The sequence below is a fragment of the Pezoporus wallicus genome, unplaced genomic scaffold (genome assembly GCF_028554395.1).
Source record: "Pezoporus wallicus isolate ANWC-B61680 ecotype Strahan unplaced genomic scaffold, APGP_CSIRO_Pwel_v1 contig_8548, whole genome shotgun sequence".
Lineage (NCBI taxonomy): Eukaryota > Metazoa > Chordata > Aves > Psittaciformes > Psittacidae > Pezoporus > Pezoporus wallicus.
In genome coordinates this window covers 551,021-574,186 of record NW_026642624.1, presented here as the reverse complement: position 1 = coordinate 574,186, position 23,166 = coordinate 551,021, and the positions used below count along the sequence as shown (strand labels likewise).

At 51.1% G+C, this 23,166-nt stretch overlaps 1 protein-coding gene across 1 annotated transcript in view; it reads right to left on the bottom strand.

The window, feature by feature from the left end:
* Positions 1 to 23,166, bottom strand: part of IGDCC3 (immunoglobulin superfamily DCC subclass member 3) — a 95,925-nt gene extending 72,759 nt beyond the window's left edge. Inside the window, exons 1-2 of the mRNA XM_057431053.1 lie at positions 23,022 to 23,166; positions 13,135 to 13,440 (exon numbers count right to left, since the gene is read on the bottom strand). Coding sequence (XP_057287036.1) covers positions 13,135 to 13,440; positions 23,022 to 23,091 — 376 coding nt within the window. The 5' untranslated portion in view covers positions 23,092 to 23,166. The remainder of the gene's footprint in view (positions 1 to 13,134; positions 13,441 to 23,021) is intronic.

The window sequence follows — 23,166 nt, the reverse complement described above, 5'->3', positions numbered from 1 at the left end:
GAAAAGGGGGAAAAAAGAACTAAAACCCACTAAAACTCACAAGACCACCATCTAATTAGGAAAAAACCTTCCAGTCCTGAAGCATTTGTCAGTTTTCCACCCTGCAAAATGCATACTAATACCCTCTCCCCTGCACGCTGCGTGGGACTGCCATGCCTCTGCTTCCATAACATGCCAGAAGTGATCAGCATTAGGCCTTCCTAATGTGTCTCCAAAACAATAGCAATTACAGAGTCGTCCATTCATATCTAAAGGCTTAGCAGACTACAACTTCCCTCAGGAGGCTGAAGGCATTTCATCGAAGCAATTATATTTATGTAGCATTAAAGTACTTTCTCTAAAGCCACAGCAGTTACCTTCTTGCATTAGAAGCAGAGCAGTAACAAGGAGCCCTCTCACCCGACCCGAAGTCCTCCGAGCGTATTTCCTGCCTGTTTAAAGATTGCAAACACACACATACACACACCTTGGGGTTTCTGCTGCCTTGTTTTGAACGTTATTACACTGCCTTACCCAAGGGATCACACATGCAGATTGGAGCCTATTTACATGACAAGGGGCCAGAATGGAAGAAGCTAACCAGTTTATTCAGCTTTCCCAGCTCTCATCGTGGCATCAAGGACCTTGAGATGTCTGGCAATGCCGTGAAGCCCCAACTTCCAATATGCCACAGTTCTGTCAACCTTAGCTCTCATTATGTTAAAAGCAGCGTGTTTCCAAGCTGCTTCTTTTAACTCCATGAATCACAAATGCTAGAAGCAAGACTTAAGGGTAACATAACAGCTAAAAGTCAATAGATGACCTAATGGAACTAATAATTTGTTATCTTTTAATACCAAGAATTCAGAACAAGTGATTTTGGGGAGGGGAAAGGCAGCTGAAACCAGGTTTTTAATGCTGGAAGCTGTCAAAACAGCACATCATCTATTTTCCACTTCCCCCCCTCCCTCCCCCCTTTTCCTATAGGAAGCAAAGCAGCTCCCTAGAAATACTCTGCCTATGAATTTCACAGCATGCATCACAAAATCCAAACGTAAAGCCTTGGAGTGATGCCTCAAATCTCTGCCATTCAACAGCTCATGGCGCTTCCCCTTTGAGCTGCACCAGATGCCCTTCACTGGCACACTGGGCTCGTGTGGTGCAATGGCAAGATCGGCATCTGGGATCCCGGCTTGAAGAGACATTTCCTGCCCAGCAGAGGCTGCACCTTGCCCTGATACACAAGGGGGATGTTTTTAGTGCTTGAAGCACGCGTTCCTTGTGTTTGACCAACGTTTCCTTGGATGTGGGCTCTATCGTCCTTCCCACGAGCTATCGCAACTCTGCACACCAGTGCTCATGACTGCAGAAGGATCACCAGCAGCTCCTGTCATCCCAGACTGGTTCGTGTTGGAAGGGACCTTAAAGCTCATCCAGCTCCAACCCCTGCCACGGGCAGGGACACCTTCCACTGGAGCAGCTTGCTCCAAGCCCCTGTGTCCAACCTGGCCTTGAACACTGCCAGGGATGGGGCAGCCACAGCTTCTCTGGGCACCCTGTGCCAGCGCCTCAGCACCCTCACAGGGAAGAGCTTCTGCCTAAGAGCTCAGCTCAGTCTCCCTCTGTCAGCTTGAAGCCAATAAAACATCCCATTTTATTGCCATTAGCCACTGTTCTTTTGGGGTAGGAATCCAGCAGCCTGAATTTTCCCACTGGCACAGCATCATGCAGGCACAAAACCGCACCTCTCCTGCCTCCCTGGGTCTTTCTGGGAATGCCGCAGGCTGGACCGGCTCCTGGCCGCCCTGCCACGTTACAGCCAAGCCTTGTACTGGCCTGAGGATGAACTTGTTGCCATGGCAGGAGTCAAGGCATGCATCGCACTGCCGGCATGGCGGCACGGAGCGCCGGCTGCTCCTCCACAACGGCTTTTTGTTGTTCCCTTCTCACAATGTGCCCATCCTCTGGCCATGCTGGAGCAGCCTGGCAAAACCCAGCTGACCATAGCACGGCAGCCCCGTGGCTGAGGGCCCAGCATCGCATTTCTCTGCTGCAAACTCTGCCTCTTCCCTGCCTGCCACAGGGCACCGCATGGGGAAGCGGAGCCCATGGCACAAGGAGAGCCTCCTGCTGCGAAGACAGGACATCAGGGAGGGCAAAGGTTGGAGGCAGTAGCTCTGTCAAATAGAGAGGGGATTTTAAGGGGGGGGAAATAGCATCACTCGGAAAGGAGGCTGCCTCCAGCTAATGCATTTCCCCACTGCTGCTGGGATGTTTATCACAGGACAGGCTTCACTTGGCTGCTGGGTAGTGCCTTTTTAAACTCCCTTCCAGCTTTGATTACCCTTGCTAAAACTAAGGGCACCTCCCATTCATCCACTAATTAATAGCAGGTTCAGAAGAGGTTGGTATATCCCTCATCGCTGCACATTTTAACTGGGAGAAATACAAAGGTAGACTTAAAACTAACAGCCCTGCTCCTTCCTGAGCAGTGGTTTCAGTGCCTTGGAGATTACAAACCAGCCCTGCTCTGCGTGTCAGCAAGCCTGTCCAAAATAATGAGCCTGCTTCCGTCCCAAGCAGCTCCCGTTGCACTGGAGAAATGAGCAGAAAGGTATTATGGGCTCACACTCACCAGATGGATGTCCTGCTTTGTTCTCCGCTTACAGAAACCCCTACACATACAGTTTGGATTATCTTCATTGTAATTCTAATCACCACCTCTCTGGAAGGGAGGGAGGGAGGGAGGGAGGAGGGATCCTTGCCTTGGTCAGGAGAGCTAATTAAAAGTTGTGAGTCATCCAGACTTCTCTGCACATTGGAAATGCTTTTGGAAGAGCAGGTAATCTCTCATTCTTGGGGGGAACCTAGTTAGCAAAAGGCAAATTAAGCAGGCTCCCCTTAGGCACAGAGCTGTACAAGAACAAATCCTGTTTCCCCCATGGGATACAGCAGTGTGAATCACAGAGGTGCTTCAAACGTACGCAGACTACGCTTTAAACCAGAAAGGCTTCCACGTGTTCCCCAGCCCAGAACCACAAACACCTCCTGTGCACCTAGACCCACACTGGCCTTTAAAACTCATTGTCCAGGAGGCTTTAGCATCTGAATATATGATGCAGGAAGCTCTGCCTTCCCCTAAAACAACTTCTGAACCCTCTGGCTGGTTCCCAGATGGTTGGGTACAAGCTCAAAGGTCTCAGAAAAGCCAGACCCACAAGACTTATGAAAATCAATGGCCCACAGCAATGCAAGGTCCAGGCAGCTCCCCAGCCCCTCAACCCTGGTCAGCCACAAAGCAATGAGTGCTGAGCAGTGTGCCTGGAGGGAATGGGCCTCCCCAGACCCACTGCGATGGGAAGGAGCTGCTGGTGGCGCTGGTAGCAGCTCTCACAGCTTCAAGCAGGGTCAGGGCCCCCTGCACCGCCTCAGTGCACACAGTCTGTGGGTGACAGGACCCCCAAACCCAAGGGGCTGGGCAGCACCAGTGCCTCTGTCCCCAACTCCTGGAGGTACAAGGGCATCAGGAGAGTTACCCATGCCACAGGGAACAGCAGTGACTGAGCCAGCCTTCCTAAGGCATCAACCACCACGCTGCCCCAGCCCAAACAGTCAAGTTTTGATCCTTATAGTAGAGCCCAGTCTCTTATTTAGGATGTTGAGCAGTCCCTGTCATTTAGAGGTGCCAAGTGCCTGCAGAGCCTGAGCCCTCACGAAGGTCTAGAGCACCCATGGGTGCCCCAAGGGACAAGGAAGCTGTTTTCTCTTTGGCCACCATAAAACAAACGGATACATTTACATTGCCATTTTTCAAATGGCCAGTCCAGCATGCAGAGACTTTCCTTCTCTCTCCCCTCCCTTCTTTTTGAGAGAGAGCTCAAGCTGACCCCTTTGGGGCCCTGCCTCTCCTCTCCTCCCAAGCATTAGGATCATAATGAAAGCCCCAGTCGGGACTTTCCCTCCCACCCCTTTACACAGCGCCGTGGGAAACCGTGGTGAGCTGGACACGGATGCTGCTCCCAGCAAACAAAGTGCCTCAGCAAGCACCTTCGCCTCGGATGGAGCTGCCAGGCTGGGGACCAAGGCGATGTGGCTGCACTGCTTGGCCATTCAGGGCAACGTCACCACAGAGAGCTCAGCATGAGAGCAAACACCCAGACCAAGGCTGAATGTCTTTGTTCTGGAGGTTTTCTCAGCACCATAAACGTGTTCGGATTCAAATCCATTTAGTCTTTGCTTTATGGGAAGCCAAAAGACCCCAGAGAACCTTATTGATAAAAGGATACTCCAACTGATGCTCCTACAGTTCTGCCCAAGGCAAATCCAACCAAAACCAGACATGATTTTACCAAAATGATCTGCAAGCTGATTTTAACTGTCACGCCCTGGACATTTGCAACCAGCTCATCTACACATTAGCTCTGACTCTTTGTTGTATGTGATGGCTTGGGCAAATCTGAATCACGCTTCTTCAGTGCTCAGTGAAGCCATGAACCCAGCCTGCACACCCTTGGCTTTTCTTGTCCTTCCTACCATATCCATGACATCCTCTGAGGAAAGTTCAATATCGTCCTTCCTCTTTGACACCACCTTCCTCTGCAGTCTCAGCAATGCAGTGTAACCCCTGGAGGGGTGAGCTCTGGCCCACAGTGAGGACGGGCATCACCCCGCCCGCAGGGATGGGCAGGAAACTCAATGCACTGCACTCAAAAGCCACCAGGCAGTTTGCAGTGCCATGCTCTGAGATGAGCAACACGACCGAAGAAACACAAGCTCCTGCTCCTGGCCAGAAACACCTTCCCAGGGCTCAAACATGACTTGATGTGGCAGGTTTGCTGTCCTGCCCCTCCCAGGCACAGCAGGCAGAAAACACTTGGTTTTCCCTCGGTGAATAAGCACACAGAGGGATCGATCAAATGCAGTGGAGTACAATGCTGCAGCTGAAGTATGCACACACTGAGCCTTTTCTGCTACTGCAACACCGCCACTCATTTACACACCAGCAGCCTAAAACTATCTCTTTTGTACACCCAAATTGATCCTCACTCTTAATTAGTGCTCTCAGTTGCAGCAAAATTTCATTTGTTTCTTCCAAATGTGGCCTGATCCATTGTCCCTCTCCCATGACCTGTGAAAATCAGTCATTGAGCTCAGTGACAGTGGTAAGTGCAAAACACAGCATCAAAAGGACATAATGGGGGCCTCTTAGGGCTGACAAAACCCCACTATTAATCAAGGCATGCTCAAGAGGTGCCAACTTACTGAGGCATGTGAGTGGCCAGGGAGCGGGCCCTGCCGTGGGAGGGATGCAGAGGGGTGTGGGGGAACAGGAGAACCCCCCACCACCGCCAGGACTGCAGCCTGCCCCAAACAAGCAGGGGTACATGGGGGGGAACAGCCACGCAGGCACTGCTGTGCCCTGGGCAGATGGTCTCTGCTCTATGAAACCCAAGGATTTGCCCACCTGCTTTCCCAAAGAGCTTACAGAGCTGTGCTTTTCCAGGCAGCTCCTTAGTTCAGAGAGTGGGGATGGAGCTCATCTTGTGAAACCCAATGTATTGCTTTAGCTGAAGCCTACTAGTGTCAGGAGTGATATATGGGACACCACACCAGAGCACCAGCATCTCCTGCATCTCCAGAGCCTGTGGGTTCTCAGAGCTGTACACACAATATTGTCCATCCAGCAGCACCGTGCACTGACCCCCTTGTGCAATCCCCAGGATGAAGCTATGGGGAAATACACAGACAGACCAGAGTGGTGCAGAAGCTGCAGCAAAATCACCTGGGGAATATCCCAGGGACCAAGGCCTGAGATGGACAAACCTGCACAGGTACAAAGCCAGAGCAGCCCCGCAGCCCGTCAGACAGCAGCAGGGCAGCTGGAAGGGTAAGGGATCAATTTTAGGTGGTCAGGAACGAGAGAGGTCAGGGCTGGTCAGAGCAGAGAGAGTTTTAACGTCAGAAAACCAAAGCAAAGAGGTAAATCTCTGCAAAATTCACACTCCCATAGCAAAGCAGTGCGTTCAGACCCTCTCCTGCAAATCCATGTCGTTAAACAGAATAACTCGGACTCGGTGAATCCAAATGACTCTCACTTTCAAGGTCCTGCATTCAGGAGCCCACAATGGAGAACAATGAGGTAGAGAAAAAGGCGAGGATCTTGACGCGGCATTCAGAGGCCATCTGGCCCGGTCAGCACCGCCAGCGCTGGGAACGGGCAGCGGCCTGGGTTGAGATTTAATCTGAGCCACTTATGGAGTGACCTCAGGCGAATCGTTTGACCTCTTTTTGCCTCAGTCAACCCAACTGTAAAATTGGGTTTAAAGCAAGAACCTCGCTGAAAACCATATGCTGTGCCTAGGAGAAGTGGGAGCAGACTCCCTTCCCAGCAACAGGGCTGTGGTGGTGGACAGAGCCGAAACCGGAGCGGAAGAGGTGGTCCATGATGCTGGGATCCAGCATCCCTCAGTGTCATGGAGCTCCGGCCAATGGCTTTCCCAGGTCTCCTCCTGCCAGCATCAGGAAAGCAGCTTTGGGGACTCACCCAAGAGAGGGGATTTGTGAGGTCTGCCCTTGCTCATACTGCACCCAAAGGGTCCCCAAATCCAGTCTCATAGTGGGCAGGTTGCTGTGGGCAGGGATCAGCACAAGACACAGCCCTGATGAAATCAGGTGTCTTTCTCTACAGCTCCTGTAGAATACCCTTTCATGTATTTACATGTTTTGCTGTGTTCAGTAACTGTGGGTTACAGCTATGACCAGCTTCAAGGCAAACGCAGCGATGCTTTCCTTTAACTCACTGGTTACTCACTAGATCAAAAGCATTGATTGCTCTGGTCAAACGCCCTCGAAAACCAATTCCTACTCACAGCCTTCAGCCTTGCCAATGAATGGCAGCAGAAAACAGCCCCTCTCCCACCTGGGCACCAGCCTTTCCCAGCACTACACACCTTTACCTCTTGGCAAGCTTGCAGGGAAGCAATGGTACAGATGAAACACCACACAGAGCTAATGTGGGTCCCCAGTAAACACAAAATAGCAATTTCTCCCCTCTCAGGGTGCTCAGAGGGGTACACGAATGCCAGCACTGACAGTGAACCCACCCAAGGCTCACAGGGGGGAAACGGAGGCACAAGTGGTGCGTGGATGTTACTGGCCATACCATGTGGGACCTTTGTAGGGCACAATGAGAGTGAAAGTCATATATAACCATGCCACCATCATCAGCCAGCTGGAAAAACAACTGTATAATTACAAATCCTTAAGCTGAGACAAGCCTAAGTAGATAAAGAGCTGCTCTAGGCGGCAGCACCAAATAGGTCCAGGGGTGAAGACACCAAGATTTAGGTAGCAGAGACCTGTCCTCCTGAATAAAATAACAGAGGAGGGCAGTCCCATGCTTCAAGAGGCTAGAGCAAAGCAGCAGGCAGAGGGACAGCAGCGTAAAGGACTGTGATGCTGGGCACTGTGTTGTGTCCCTAGAGCTGCTGGTGTGGGTACCAGCAGAGCATCACCCTGTGTTACAGGAGCAAGCAGCGAACTTGGGAGCAGCCTCATGCCGCAGGTGTGGGCTGTGGAGATGTCAGAACTTCCTCAGCTGCGCTCCAAGAGTTAATTGAGACAAATAACTCAACAGTGCTCCCATTAATGAAATTCTTCTGATATATTTCCCCTGAGCTTTTCTATAAATGACTAAGTGACATTAGTGCCCGGAGTGCAAACCCCCTATATGAGAGAGAACACTGCCGGCGCTCAGCAGTTGGCGCATCCACGTTAGGAACCTCGCTAAGAACTGCAAGATGATATTTAAATAACTATTACACTGCTATGAAATGAGCAGCCGAAAGAAATATGGTCTTGAAACGTGCTCAAGTCTCAGGATGAATCCTGGCTGTTACATGCAGACACTGAATGCAGTGGGTGGTAAGTGACAAACTCTCTTAATCCTGCAAATCTACTGAAATTCCCAGTGAAAGCTCTTCCATCTCCCTCAGCGACTCCTGCATTTGTACATTTGTTTTGCAGCACACACAGAGCCAAACACTGTAACAGGACAGATGTGAGAGGCAGCACCACGTGAGCCAGCATGTCCTAGAGGTGTCAAAAGAGCTGACGGAGGGAAATAACCCACTCACCCACCTTATCCATCCCCTGGGAACCTCTCACAGTCTTTTTGCTTGGCTTCATTCCTTTTTCTTTCCTTCACAGGTATTTTTCCCCTCTGAAACCTGCTGCTCTGGGCTTACCGAGAACCATAAGCATTCAAAGCACACACAGTAACCATCACTGGCATCGGGGCTGAGCCCTCCTACTCAGCATTTGAGAAGAAAGGGCATTAAATGCAAGCTGAGCCACAAGTGATAAAAAAGAACACACATTCGTGGATGGAGGAAAGCTGACAAGCAATACCAGGGGTTAAACTGCAATAAAATGCAAGCACAGCCAAAAGCTGCTGGGAGTAACAGGACCAGGTCTCCCGAGCTGCAAACCAACACCGGTGCACTTGCTTTAAAAGCATACCTTTACCGCAGCACGTGTTTCACACAGCTAAAATATGTCATCACCAAAAGAGCCCCCTTCCAGCAGCAGATACTGTACATTGCACGAGAAAACCCATCGGCAAAAGCCACGTGTTTAAGGTCTGCCTTGATGTTTTGAGCCGAGACTCTCAATCTGCATCCAAACAGTGGCACTGCCCAGGAAATACCTTGGTGACAACTTTGGTGCCACCTTATTTAAACCTTAATTTAAAATGCTAACTTCATAATGAGTGGAACAAAACTGTGTAAAAACATTTCCCACTCTAATCCTGGTTTGATCCCCCCAGTATGGCCTTCTTTTGTAATTACATCCCTTTGTGATCTCACTCAAATGCCTTGTATTGTGACCCATAAAATAATCAGCCCCCTTTGTCTCTCCCTAATCCTTTTAGACTTCCTTCTTGTCTCTACACTCTTACAAATGCTGCCATTATTTGGGCTCAGCAGCTCTTCCCACCACCCCAGAGCCTGGAAAGGGGGCTGCAGGTTAAACCCTGAATATATTCTGCGCAGAGGAGCTGAAACGATGGGAAGATCTTTGCTGCGTTAAAAGCCCCGCAATTCCCAACCTCCTCCCCTAGAACACAGCTTGGCAGGAAAACCAACTTGGGAACATGCAGATGCACCAGGCTTCCCCCTTTTTATGTTCTGCAGATGGCCTTAAGGCCCTTGGCCTGGAGGTCACAGTGGTCAGCGTGTTTGGTCATGCCTAGTTCCAGGCTGGGTGAGAGGAGCTGCTGCTGCTGTCTGCAGGGATCAATGCAGGGAAGAGTCATAACATCTGCCTTGCTCAGGTTATCAATCCTGCCTTCCTGCTGGCAGGGTAAGCGCCATGGACAGCCAGGCACAGTGGGATGGAGGAGCAGGATTTGGGGCAGGATGCAGAAGGGAAGGGGTAAGGGAGCAGAGAAGGGCACAGGGATGTGTGCTGCTATGCTTGGCCACAAAACTGTTCTGCCACAGCAAGACACGATGAGGAAAGAGCCTCAAGATCTCTCCAGAGCTGTTCTCAAGTCCTACAGTACTTCAGATATGGGGCAGGTCCATCTCACCCAACTTCAAGAAACCTCTTTGGCTCTAAATTGCACAATTGACTTATTTTCCCTCTTTCCTACTTTTTCCCCCCCTCACACCACTAGCTCAAACAGGGAAAATTGCTACTCTCAGGCTGGATGCGTGCAGAGCCTGATCCAATACGCAGTTTGATGGTGATTTCCAATTAGTGGTAACTGCTTGTTATTGAGTGATAGAATCAATGGGTCTTACTCCACTGCCTGGGCTGTGATTTATGATGATGTGGAGCCAGCTCCATCAAATTACAGCATCAGCAAAAAAGGGCTGAAAATGCCATGAGGCAACAGAATCAGAGTCAAGGAAGAGGAAGTTTAGCAAAGGGTGGTGATGGGAAGAAAGGTGGCTGTGTTTTGGGGAGCTCAGCTTCCAGAGGAGTGGACTATAGCTGTTACTACTGCTCAGAGAGTATCTTGATCCATCAGCTTCTGTCACGCAAAGGGAAACACAGCTCCTCAAAGAGACCTGTGAAGACACGGCCAAGCAGTGGCTCCAGAGAACACTCTGCTATAAACTGATTTTAATTAAGACAGCTTGGAGTCACGAGAAATTATGAACTGTCATTAGGAGGAAGAAGAGATCTGTATTCAATAACCTGATCGGATTATAACAACATGTTGCATTCCACAGCCTTTTAAACGAACACACAAGGGTTTGACTGGACACAGGAACAGCAACTGAAAAAGTTCCAACCAGCGTCAGGCAGAGGGGGGAAATGCCTCTGCTCAACCCAGTCACGTGTAGGCTTCTTGCACACTCGTACTTGAGCAAAAGAAGGTTTCATGACAAAAGCGTTATCAATATCTTTAGCATCTGAGCTGCCAACCCAGCCAAAAACTCAGCTCCACTCCCCTCCACTGAGCATCTTTGGTTAAAGATGATGCCATACAGAAATCCCCCTGAATTTCAGTTAAATCCATTGACTCAATCAACTTTTAGGAGGCGGGTTTTAAGCAGCGCCTGCTCCATGGGGAAACTCCCTGCACCTCGAGCCCATGGGGGCCGCAGGCACAGCAGTGGCTGAGAGCAGCATATTCTTCCAGTTCAATTTTCCTCAATGCCAAGCGTTGAAGTAAATCTGAAGCATAAAAATACGCTATCCAGCCCACATTTCCTGAATGCAAATATGTACATTCCTCAGAGCCAAGATTATATTCCAAGCAATAACACAAAGCCGGGGTCTGTAACGGTGATACGAGACTAACAGCCTGCCTTTGAAGACAGCGAAAAGTGCAGCAGAGCTCTCGAGGGGCTCCGCTCTGTCAGATCTCTTTTATTCCTCAGTAGCATGGCCTTGATCAACTTTCAAGATTTTTTGTTTGTGAAAGGTTTTTATTCCTCCTCTGCTTTTGTGTTCAGATGTCAGGCTCAGAGGGAAGATCAGCACAGGGATGAGGTTTTACCCACTGGCACTATTTACTCTGCTCCGCAAAGGTCTCCTTGGCACCTGCTTTATTGCTCCTTCCAGGCACTCAGCACCCACTTCTTTTGTGCAGTGGTCCCAGCATCTCTAAAATGGGGATAATTACCCTTCTTTGATTTGTTTACCGGGACTCAGGACAAGGGAAATCACTATCACATTTGCCCACAACAAAGAATAAAAGCATCATAGAATGGTTTGGATTGGAAGGGACCTTAAAGCTCACCCACTTCCAACTCCCCTGCCACAGGCAGGGACACCTTCCACTAGAGCAGGTTGCTCCAAGCCCCATACAACCTGGCCTTGAACACTGCCAGGGATGGGGCAGCCCCCCTCATAGTGAAAAATTTTTTCTAACATCTAATCTAAATCTCCCTTCTGTTAGCTTAAAGCCAACAAAACATCCCATTTCATTCCCGTTATCCACAGGCACCTGTGGCATCAGGGCCAGGTGCCTGCTGTTTTGTGCTGGCTTCACCCAGACCTCTTCTCAGGGCTGGCAAGTAACCAAGCCTGCAGCCAGAATAGAGTCCAGAGCATTTTCAACACAATCTGTTTCATTTTGATTCATGCGAACCGATGGCTACAAAAGGAAATGCTATTCAGGGACACACAGCACATCACATACATATTGATGCAGGAGCGAGATAACGGTGTTTATTGACAATCCCCTATCCCAAAGGTAATTCCTCCAGCTCTCATGCCTCCTGTTTACAGGTCTGAGAAGTTTGCCACTGTGCTCGTGCACCAGCCAGCTCCCAGCTCATAAATGCCAGAGGCATTCACCGCAAGTGCTCCAAGGTTCAGCACCACAAGACTGACAAGTTTGAGATCCAGCTGCTAATCTGGCATGGACCCAAAGCCCTTGGCTCCTGGACAATGTCACTTCTTACAGTGCTGAAAAGCTACGTTTGCAGATGGCCACTTCATGCACTCGGGGATTGTTATGCACAAGGGCTGGAGTGTTCCCTTGGTGTGCTGCCAGCCAGCCCCGGCACCACGGGGAGTGGGCAGCAGCGCTCCCAAAGCCCCCCCCCTCCAGTTTGGGAAGTGCAGCAGCCAGGGGACCTCAACCCCAGACTTTGTCATAGACTTTTTCACAGTGTGATTTGCAAATGCAACAGAAGCTGCAGTAAGTGGCTTGCACAGAAGAATGGTACCCATCTCGCAGACAAGATGGAGAACCCTTCAGTAGAACTCATTCAACAAACCAGCATTCAGGCAGGTCCTAGGGCTGCACCAGACACCTGTCCTCACACCCTGATGTGAATTACACCCAGCAGAGACTTGACTGAATGCGAAAGGGATTAGTGGCTGCATCCCCAGAGCCCACAGAGAGCCTGTGGGCAAAGCTGGCCACCAACACAACAGGGATAGAAACCACCAACAGATCTCAGCTCTGCCATCAGTCCTGGGACAAATACAAACCAGCAACCAGAGCTGGACAGAGGAATCCTACAGGAGACCAGACAGGACCAACACAGTGATGCAAAGGGCTAGGCTGGGTACCGCACAGGGCTGGAGCCACAGCCTGCCCTGTAATTCTTCCTCCCCCACCTTTAAATTTCATTCCCTTGCTGACATTTTCATCTCTGTCCTCCTGCAGGCTTCCCCACCAGACAATCTGTCTGTGTTGTTAGCCTTGCCCCCAAAGGCACTGCCACACCGGGTAGTAAATAAGACCTTGCTGCCTCTACACCGCCTGCCTTAAATAACAAAGTGAAAGAAACCATGACCTTCAGAAGGTCTTTGCCTATGGTTTCGAAAGCACTGCCTGCCACACAGAGCCCAGCCATGCTGCACAGCAAAGGGGCTTCCAAATCCACTGCAGGAGAGCCACGAACCACAGACCACTTCACCACATCACTCTAATGTCACACAGCACCCTCTAAGACAGGGAATTTACTGCTAAAAGGTGGCTGATTAGCTCTGCTTTCACACCTGAACAGCTACACACAGGAGATGCCAGCCAGAGCCCCACACCAGCTCCAGGTTCTTATTTCCCTCTTCTCTCTCTGTAACCCTGCCCCTTGAACACCCAGCATCCACCACACTGCCCTCCTGCTTCCCAACCCCCTTGGAGTACTGGCCCATGAGGTGTGGGTGGATGATGCCCGTACTTACTCGCTGCCTGAATCTTGGCCTTCCTGCTCACCAGCAGCCCGTAGTGGTTTTGTGCCATGCAGTCGTACTCGCCTTCATCCGAGGATCCATCTCCTCGGAGCCTCTGGAAGCGGGAGACGTAGAGCGACCCGTTGGACAGCATGAAGGCATTCTCACTGTCCACGATCAGCGCGCCGTTCTTCCGCCACGTGATGGTGATGGGCTGGATGCCCTCCACCTGGCAGTAGAGGATCAAGGGTTGCTCCTGCACAGCTATGTCATCGCTTGGCTCCACAACAAACGCCAGCTCGGAGGAATGGCCAAGATCTAAAATGAAAAGAGAAGGACAGAGTCAGCAGCGTGTCCACAAGGAGCAGAAAGAGCCAAGTGCTACCGCAGCAGACAGGAGATGATGAAAACATGTCACCATAAGGTGCAAGTGTTTCAGAGGAGCACAAAGCCCTGGAGCAAGCTTTGCCTCCTAAGGCTCTGCTCTCCAAATCTCAGGGTGCAATTTCCAAAGGCATAACCATAGGCACAGACTGCCTTTGAGGAAGGGGATGGGCACACAGACCCCTCTGGTAGCTTGTCAAAGCCCAGATCCACTTCCCCAGCATACCCCCCTGCACACTGCCTCTTCACCTCCCTTTGCAGGGGTGCAGCAACAGGCAATCCAAACTTGCACAAGCACGGGGCATCAGTCATTGCCACCCCAGGAGCAGAAGATGACACCAGCTCAAGAAATCCACCCCTCTCCCCACGTAACCAGGCAGAAAAGGGGCCGTGCCATGCCCCAGACCTGTTCACAGCACAGCCGGTGAGGGGAAGAGGAGGAGCAGCAGCTCCTGATTCAGACCATATTGCCACCGGCATCTCTGCGAGGCTTCTCCCACTTGGCAGAGCAGAAGGCTGCTGCCTCTCTCACATAACAATGTGCCCTTCTGTCACTTCGGTCTCTCTCAGGCTGTAACAGGCAAAGGATGGTGCTATTCAGGCCTTAATGAAGAGCAAGTTAAGCACCGAAATACAAATGCACAATGTTCTGGCTCAGCAACACAAAAGGTTTCTTGCAAAGCAATTACACTAAATGATGTCCATGAGAGAGAAGTTATTGCAGAATTTGAACCAACAATAGGCAAACAGTTTCTTCCCATTATACAGATACATCCTAATTTACTCCTTTTGCCAACAGAATGTTTAAGCATTGTGTCTTTGGCAGGTTATGCCTCACTTGGTCCAGCATATCTTTTTAGGGTATAATGTGGCATACAGTCATGACTAGATGCTACAGATGATGACAAAAATAGAGCTATTGTGTAAAGATTAGCCCAAAATACACATTGACATGAAAGACAAAGAGCTAGCAGGAAACAGGAGTCATATAAACAGCTGAAGGGTGGAAATGCACGGATGGAAGAGTATATCTATTTTTTGTAGGAGCAGCAATGGAGACAGAATTCCAGCAGAGTTAGAAAACCACAATGTCATCCAAATACATGGAGAACCTTTCTAACAGTTCTCTCATGCAACAGCCCCTCAATGGGTGGAGGTTTCCAGCTGCTCGAACTTGTGATACAGCTTCTCCCCTCGTTCATGGGCTCAGGGGGACCGACTCCACAGCTGCTCCCAGAACTGGGATGCACATGGGCGACTTCCCTTGGCCAACACCAGCCCCAGCACAGCCTTTGTCATGCCAGACACAGACCCCACCAAGGACGGGATCGCACCTCCAGCGTGGAGGGCAGATCAGCGACGCATGGTAAAAATGAAAGGGACGAGAAGAGGCAGTTACCCTAAAGAAAAAGCAGAGAAAGAAAAGTCTGTCTTTTCTGCTCTGCAAACCCAGGGAGATTTTCTTTCTTCCTGTAAATCCCCACTGCTTTCTACGGCAACTTAAATTGGATTACGGGGGATAAACATTGAGTGCAACCTGAGCCGAGGCAGATGGACGGAGCAGACAAAGGAGGCAGTGGTAGTGCATGGCAGGTCAAAGGTACTGCGTCAAGGTATGAGTGTGTGCAGGGAATGACAAACTCTACTTAGTGACAGACACCTAAAACACACACTTTATTAACCCATTACGTCTTAAAATGTCAGGCTAGCTCCAGCCATCTCAGTGATCTATGGCTCACTGTGACTTCTTTTTTATGAGCTAGCCCTGGGGTCCTCTCAGCAAGTCAGACTGCAGCCAGCACCAACCCATCAATTACCTTTTTCGGGTGAAAATTAAGGAATTAGATGAATGCTCTGCATTTTTCTGCAAAGTGGCCAGAGTCTCAACAGCATCTACCACGCTGGGGCCCTGCATGGGCACTCCTGGGAGTTAGGATCAGGACACTCCTGTCCTGACACTGAACCAAAGGGGGACTTCTGACTCCAGAAAGACTGAACAAGATTTCAGGATTAAGCCTAACAGGCAATCAGAAAAAAATCCCTAATGAAATAAATGCCCCATCATCCCACAGCTCCCCTGTCCTCTTAGATAAAACAGCTTATTATTATATGTATAATAAAAGGAAGAATCAACATAATTACATGCCCTTCCCACAATAGCTGTCATCATAATAACCATCATTAAGGCCTGTGATTGGAGATAATCATGTTTACCTCCATAAACATTCAGTCTGCATCCTCACTCCAGGCTGCTCGAGCAGCACAAGGGAAGACTCTCATCATGAGGGATGGTGGCCTCAGACACACACCAGGGTGAGGACGGACACTGCCTGGTCCTGGGGTCTCCTTGAGGTGTGACACTATGCAATGGACACTGTGCAGGCCTGTAACCTGCAGACACCTTGCAGTGTACAGAAGCACCCAAATTCCTGCTCGGTGGATGCTTTTCTCATCTTCGGACCTTGAAGACATGCAGTCGCCTTTAGGGCTTCAGGGCCAGGTGACCAACTAACTGGATGCATAGGGAGAAGCAAGCCCACCTCCTCTGGGGATCTGGGAGAAGCCAAGCTCTATCGTTCACCCAGACACGGGTTTTCCATGCAGACTCAGGGATGCTGGGATTTGGCTTTCCAAGACTGGCAGAGCTCTACCTCCCCAGGATGCTCAGGATGAGACAAAGGGACACTCCCTGAGAAACCTCCATGGTGGGACGAGAAGCTGGTGTTTGCTGCAGAGGTCAGCTCAGATGGGCCAGAGGGAGAGCACATAGAGCAAGGAGGTAAGAGCAGAAGAGCAGGACCCAACTCCATTAGCATCAGTAACTGATGGTGGTTACCAACAAGGCACAGAAACGATGCTGCAAAGTTGGAAGTAAACGACACTGAAGGCCCATGGAAACAGTAGAAGGTCAATTCACTGAGACAGACAGCGAGGAAACTGCTGAGGCTGTGCACATTGACTTGCAGAGTCTGCAAGCCCCATCCCTCTCCAACTGCTGGCTGTGTATCCAAACCCAGCTCATCCCACACAACATCCCAGGTACCTCCTGACGTGGAGGTCATTCCCCGCCACTCTCTGCTCAAGGCAGGAACTGTAAAACTCTGCTCAGGGCAGCCTGAGTTTGCGCTTAGACGAAGGGGTGTTATGAGGCAGCTCAACCGGTTGCTGGGCTCAGGCTGTGCTGGGAACACGCGAGGGGAAAATTGCTTTGCTGCCTGCAGAAGGATGGAGGGAGGAAGCGTTATTAGCTTTGACATAAAGGCCATAAGGAAAATTATTGGAACCCTCATTCTACAAGTCTCCTTTCGCGAAACATTTACCATGTCCCTGAGCAATACAATATGTGACGATATGTGCAAATATTTAACAAAAACTACTTCCCCTATTGATCAAGCAGCCAGCCCTACTCACAGAAACCAATTAGCACTTGTGCTTTTGAACCAGGAGATTTATTTAGTGCTGAGAGAAAGAACTTCGAATTAATGGGAAGCTTAAAAGACACTTTGAAGTACATTTAAAGGAAAATAAGTTTAATTATTTTTTACTTGACACTGTGATTCATGTTCAAAGCTTCAAAAGGACTTGCTCGTACCCTGGCATTGTCCTTTCTCCATTTGGGAAACGCGATTTTGGCTTTCCCTCCTGTGCTTCTCAATAAGATAGCAGCTAATCTCCCCGCTCTAATTAGCAGTGACATCCATTGCAAAGGACCTCAATCACACCGTGGCTCATCCTCCTGGACCCTGTCCAGACCCACAGCCAGCAGGGCCATCCCTGCCCTGGGAGCACACAGTCCCGACAGAGGAAGCCCGTGTTATTACTCCTGTTGTAGACAGGGAACGTTAATCACAGAGCCATGAAATGACCTGCCAAGGACCTGGTCTCAGCTCACGGCAAGGCAAGCTATTGAACAGTTAGGTGCACCCTGCTCTTCCTGGTGCCCCATCTTTGGGAGCACTGACAGAGAGACCGAGGCATCTCCAGCTCTTCTCTCATCTGACCAACAGCACGACATCCACCTGCAAACTGCCTCTTGTGAGCCCAAATCCACTCTCTCCTGATCTACTGTGTTTCACCCCAGCGCAACAGAGCATAAATCAGCACTGATCCACCACCGAGCCTCACCACCACCAAGCACAGCCTGCTTCAAGAACGGCAAAAGAAGATGCCCCTGGAGTCCCATGAGCCAGGACCAGAAGTTTTTATAGCGGGGTGCACGTGAACATTGGGACCAAATACCTGGGTGAGTCTGGGACAGCCCTACAAAACATGGCTTTAATCGTTCTGCAAATGGAAGGATATAGAAGGAAGAGGACCCAAAAGATGTTCACCAGCAGATTATAACAGGGTTCGCGCCAATGAAATTGGCAGCCTGAAAATCCAGCTGATGCCCCCTTAAAGCTCCTTGAGGCTGACCCAGAGCCTAAGCAGAAAAGCACTGCACTGCAGTAAAGCCCAAATTGGCTATTCAGGGCATCCAGAAAAATTTACATTTAAAGAAGAGAATAGACTGTAACAGGCCCCACATCTTGCTGGCAGTAAAGTTTACTGGCTCAGAATGTTTTATTCCCTTCCCTTTTGCACGGGAGGTTATATAAAGTGATTTTCCCATCAGGGCACATAAACCACATCCACTCGTTAAGCGATTCCAGGAGGTCTCTCTCGAGGATAACGTGACCTCTCAGTCACCTGATGCAGAGCTCAGTCATACCCAGCCTCGCTGCCCTCAGTGGGGACGCGGATTTTGGCAGAGGAAGGCAAACACAGCCCAAAGAGCCAGAGAAGTTGCCCCAAATAATTCTCAGCTGTTCATGACCAGACTGGGCAAATCCCAGGAGGTCGCTTGTTGACCACCACATGGAAGCTGGAAGCGTTCACAACACAAAAGACCCCTTCCAGAACAAGCTCTGGGCCCTCACGTGCTCCCCCATCTCTAAAGAAGGCAGGGTAAAACCTGTTGGTATAGCTGGGCAGGGCAAAGGCCTTTCCCGAGTTAAGTGCCCGGAGCAGCTCCATCCACACGAGGCATGCAGGGAGCACGGCAGCCAGCTGAGCGCAGGATGCGCTGTTGTTCGCATTCCCCACGTGTTTCGCAGCCCTGACCAGATCACAGGCTCACCACAGAGGGCATCAGCGATACAACACCGAGCAGGAAACAACCGCGCTTGAGAGGACAGCAAAGGCAGTGGCCAAGATAAGAAACGCTGTGCTCAGAGCCACGGTCCCTTCAGGCTTCATCCCCCAAGGCTGCTCTAATGCAGCACAGGGGAATAGCCCGGTTCAGCCCCCAACCCTGCAAGGAAGCATCAAGGAGGTGGCTGTCTCCATGGCTGGTCACTTGCACAGACTCAGCATGGGACAGACCGGCCACGTGGTGGGTGCCAGTGCCTGTGGAGGTGCTGAGAGGGAGCTGCAGCACCCTAGCATCACGGTGCCAAAAACCACCAGCCAGCAAAGCCGTCACCCATCCCTTGCATTCAGCTTGAGTACTGGCAGGCAGGACGGGGTGGTGTGCAAGGAAAGGAAAAGCAAAGTCCTCCTGGAAGATGAGAAGTTTTTGCGTACGTTAAAACCTCTGAAACTCTTTATCCAGGGAGTTCAAAGGAAACACAGCACTCTCTCCTCCCTGCCATCCCCTCTGCCTTATCACCTCCCACCCTGAAATTCAGGCAGGAGGAAAGCATCACCTCGCTCCTCTCAAGGAGCTGAGCACCACACTGATCCCTGCTCATTCCAGATCCAGAGCTGTCCTAATGAAACACAAGCTCTTCTCTCCCTTTTCCCGTACTCTCGGGTTTCAGCAGCAAAGATCCTTTTGCAACAGCATCTTCACAACTCAGCAGAACCACCCTTCCCAACCCGCATCCTCCTCACTTCCCATCAGCTTCATCAACACAATCATGGGCACAAGAACAAAAAAAGCCAGGCAGCAAATCCTTGACTCTGCTCTGAAACTCGGGTTTTAAGTTACCAGCACGGGAGCGGGTCTGGGTTGTTAAGTGACTGGGCTCCTCTTGAGTGGAGGGTGCGATACAACACTGACATCTGATATAATAGCAAGGCCAGATCTGTGTGCTGTGTGCTTTTCCCAGCGCGCTCGCCTATTTGCCTTTCTCTTCTCTTAAAGTGCAGTTATTGACATGCTCGCCTCCTTAACCATCACTTTTATACGCTCGCCAATGGCTCCTGAACATGTGTAAACAATTATTTTTATTCTCTTGCAAAACCAAAATGTTGCCTATTCGTTTGGATGCAGGGACCCGGCGAGGTTTTCATGAGCCCTGCTACATAATTTATTAGTTTCTAAACTCTGTAAAACTAAAATGCTCCAGTAAAGTTCAAATAAGTTTGTGATTTCAAAGTAATTTTGAACAGGCTATTGCTGGTCCTGCTCAATGCGCGCTGATTTAAATGGGGTTTCTTACTCTGCAGAGAAGCAGATTGTTTCGTTAGATCAAATAAAGGACAATACCCAGGGTTGAAAGTAACAGGAGTGCAAAGTATGAAAAATAGGGGAGAGAGGGGATGTGGAAAAAAGCTTCTTCAGTCACAGATCTGTTGGAGGCTGCAAATGAAGCAAATAGCCAGCTTGAACTCAGTGCCTTTGAACCAGCTCCACTGCAACCCCACATCAGGATCCCATCCTGCTCCAGACAGAGCTGGCACTGGATCCTAATGCTGCAGGGCAAGGTGAGCAAACCAGGTCTGACCATCCCAGTGTGGCAGAGAAGGATGTTTCAAGGCTGTGGGATGGGGAGGTGAGGAAGGAGCAGCGTCCGAAGAGTCTGTAAAGCAAAGGGTTGGCACTGCACAGGGTCACTGCTTGGCACTTCATGTGCTATGACATGGGACTCTCCAGAAACAAGGAAGTCAGAGAGAGAAAAGCTCAGGCAGACAGAAAAGAGGGAGCGAGGCTTTCCCACCTGCACATGTAAAATGAGAGCAGTTTTGCAGCTCTCCACAGGGCAGCACCGCTCCTGAGCTACTCCACACTGCCCTATTCCAACCTGATAGCATCAAGGTACACAAGACAAAACTGGGACTGAGCAGGAAGGAGAGGAGGGGGAAACCAGGCTGCAATCTCGGATCTGAGACCCTCTGCAAGCTCCTAAGTGAGCATGGGAGCCCATGCTGTGCAAGGCCCAGCACCCGAGCAGTAATAAGAAGAGGTCACTGGTGTGGGTGGCTGCACACTCACACCCCTGCATGAGCTTCGCACCCAGCCCAGGTCCCAAACCGAGCGCACACGTGTTATGGTTGTGAAATTACACCACCCCGTTCCACAGGCCGTCTGTTGCATCCACCACATGGGAAAACCACGTCCTGAGATTCCCCTGCTGAACCCCCCTGAGACAAACGAAGCCCAAACGTGAGCTTGAATTTCATACAGTGACTCTGAGAGTTACTGGGGAAATGATACCTGATACTCTCTATGGATATGAAGAAAAAAGACAGGGAATTACACCAATTTAGGAGAAAGCAATCCTTTCGTTTTTTTTTTTCTCCTAAAAAAACAACAAAGCCGCACAGAGTAGGAATTAGTGAAAGCTTATAGCTTCAATAATTTACAAGTTAAGCCTACTTAAATATAAATGACGATGTTTAATTCCAAGGCTGTTACTGAGCAGAGCCGCGGAGCCTCTGGTATCCTATGCCTGCCTTTGAATGCCGGGCTCAGCAATAACAGACAAAAGCTGTCCACCACCCAGAACAAAGAGCTCCAGGAAATTAAAAGGCAAAAAAAGGAAAGAAAACACTGTCTCGCTGCTGAGCGCACTGCCCCGCAGCTCCCGGCACCCGCAGCACTGCCGCCAGGCCAGCGTTTTAGGGAGCTTGGAAAGCGCAGGGGGGGAGCGGAGCATCCTGTCCCGACACAGCACCCGTCCCCGCGGCGCGGCTTTCTGCCCCGCGCTGATTGACACCGACGCGGGAGGGTTTATGAGGGGCAGCGGAGCGCAGAAACACGTTGTCTCGCTGTTAAGCGCATCTAGAGCACACAAACCCACCGAAGGGGAGGGGGAACACTTTGGAACAGAGACTTCCAAAGTGCAGCCAAGAACTCTTTAGCGGAGCCGGCAAAACACACCCCGAAGTCAGCAGGCGCTGAGCTACTAAGCCGCGGCATAAACAAGCACGCAGGGCACTTTGGACAGCAGCAGGCGATAGGATGCACACAGATACAACGTACTGAAGCTTTGCTTTCAAAAATGCACTTTTTGTCTTTCCTTCCCCCCACAATGAAGTACTTTTTCAACCATCCTCATTGCGCTGCTGCGTACCCAGGAGCCCCAACAGAGTAACCAGGAATCCAACAGAGCAGTGAGACCTGTTTCATTACATCCACTTCACAAGATAACTTCTTTTTTCCCTGTGTTACACCGCCTTCTCCTCGCCGTGGCTGTTACGAACCACGTGGCGAGATTTATGACGGGGATAGCCCACAGCCTGGTTTCCTAAACACCACGGCAGCTAATCTCTGGTTAATCAAACACACGCTTTTCTCCCTCTGCCCATGCTGAGCTGCTTGCATGGTTTTTAAACAGTTCCCGCTTTTCCTTATCTTTCCGGCTGCTAAGTGAGGCGAGGGCAGGATGCACACGGCTATTATGCTGCAGAATAGCGTCTTAGATCCGACTCATGCTTAAGCAGCATCGCCAGTAGAAGGAAAACACTGCAATTTAGCAGCAGGGCATGTGCAGTAAGTCCAGGGAAAAACCTCTTTGATGTTTTTGTAGTTCGGCCCCGGTCCGGTGGGTGGTGTTACCCGTTCCCGCGGTGTGAACCGAGCCAGGCATTACAGGAGAGCACAATACGTGTAGGGTTAAAGTAGCTCTCCATCATCCCTGCAACTTGCAGCCCAACATCTCCTCTCTGCAAGCTACCGCCTTCACCGATGAACACAACGCGTCCGCACGGGCGCTGTCGCCCGCTCACATCCCCGATGATGACCTCGGGTCTGCTCTCCAGGCACGGGTACCCAACCATCCACTGCCCCAGCAGCCACCCCAGCCCTCCCCAGTGCCAGTTGTGGGAGCCAGGGCCCCACGAACACCTCGGTCCCTTCCATAAAGCCACACACGTGGGGTTTCCAACTGAAAACAGCTCTGGGGGAAACGCTTCGGGCTCTCTGAAGGTGTTAAAGGCGCTGATGGAGGAGCCCGCAGCCCAACGCCGTGACCCCGGAGCGCCTTCCCGGGGGGACGAGTCCCCAGCACAGGAATGCTCGCTCACACAGCGAGCGCCACGGACACCATCTCCGGAGCTGTTCGGTCCCGTTCAGCTCCGCGACGCCACGGGGACGGGCAGCGACCGGGAGGATAAACAGGGTTGGGACCGGCTGCGGAGGAGCAGCGGGGAGCGGACGCGAGGGACCGGTGGCCCAGGCCACCACAGGGGTGATGAGGGGACGCGAAGTGCGGGAGGCACCGCGGGACGGGACCGCCCGACCGAGAGGCGAGGGCGGCGGCGGCGGGTCCGTGCCCCCGCCCGCTCCCCGAGCCCATCGCGGCTCTTACCTCCGCAGCAGCCGAGCAGCAGCAGCAGCCCCAGCAGGCAGGCGGGCAGCGCGGAGCCCGGCGGAGCCATGGCATCCCGGGCGGGCGGGCTTGCCTCCCTGCGCCCCACGGGGAGGGAGCAGCCCGCGCAGGAGGGAGGGCAGGA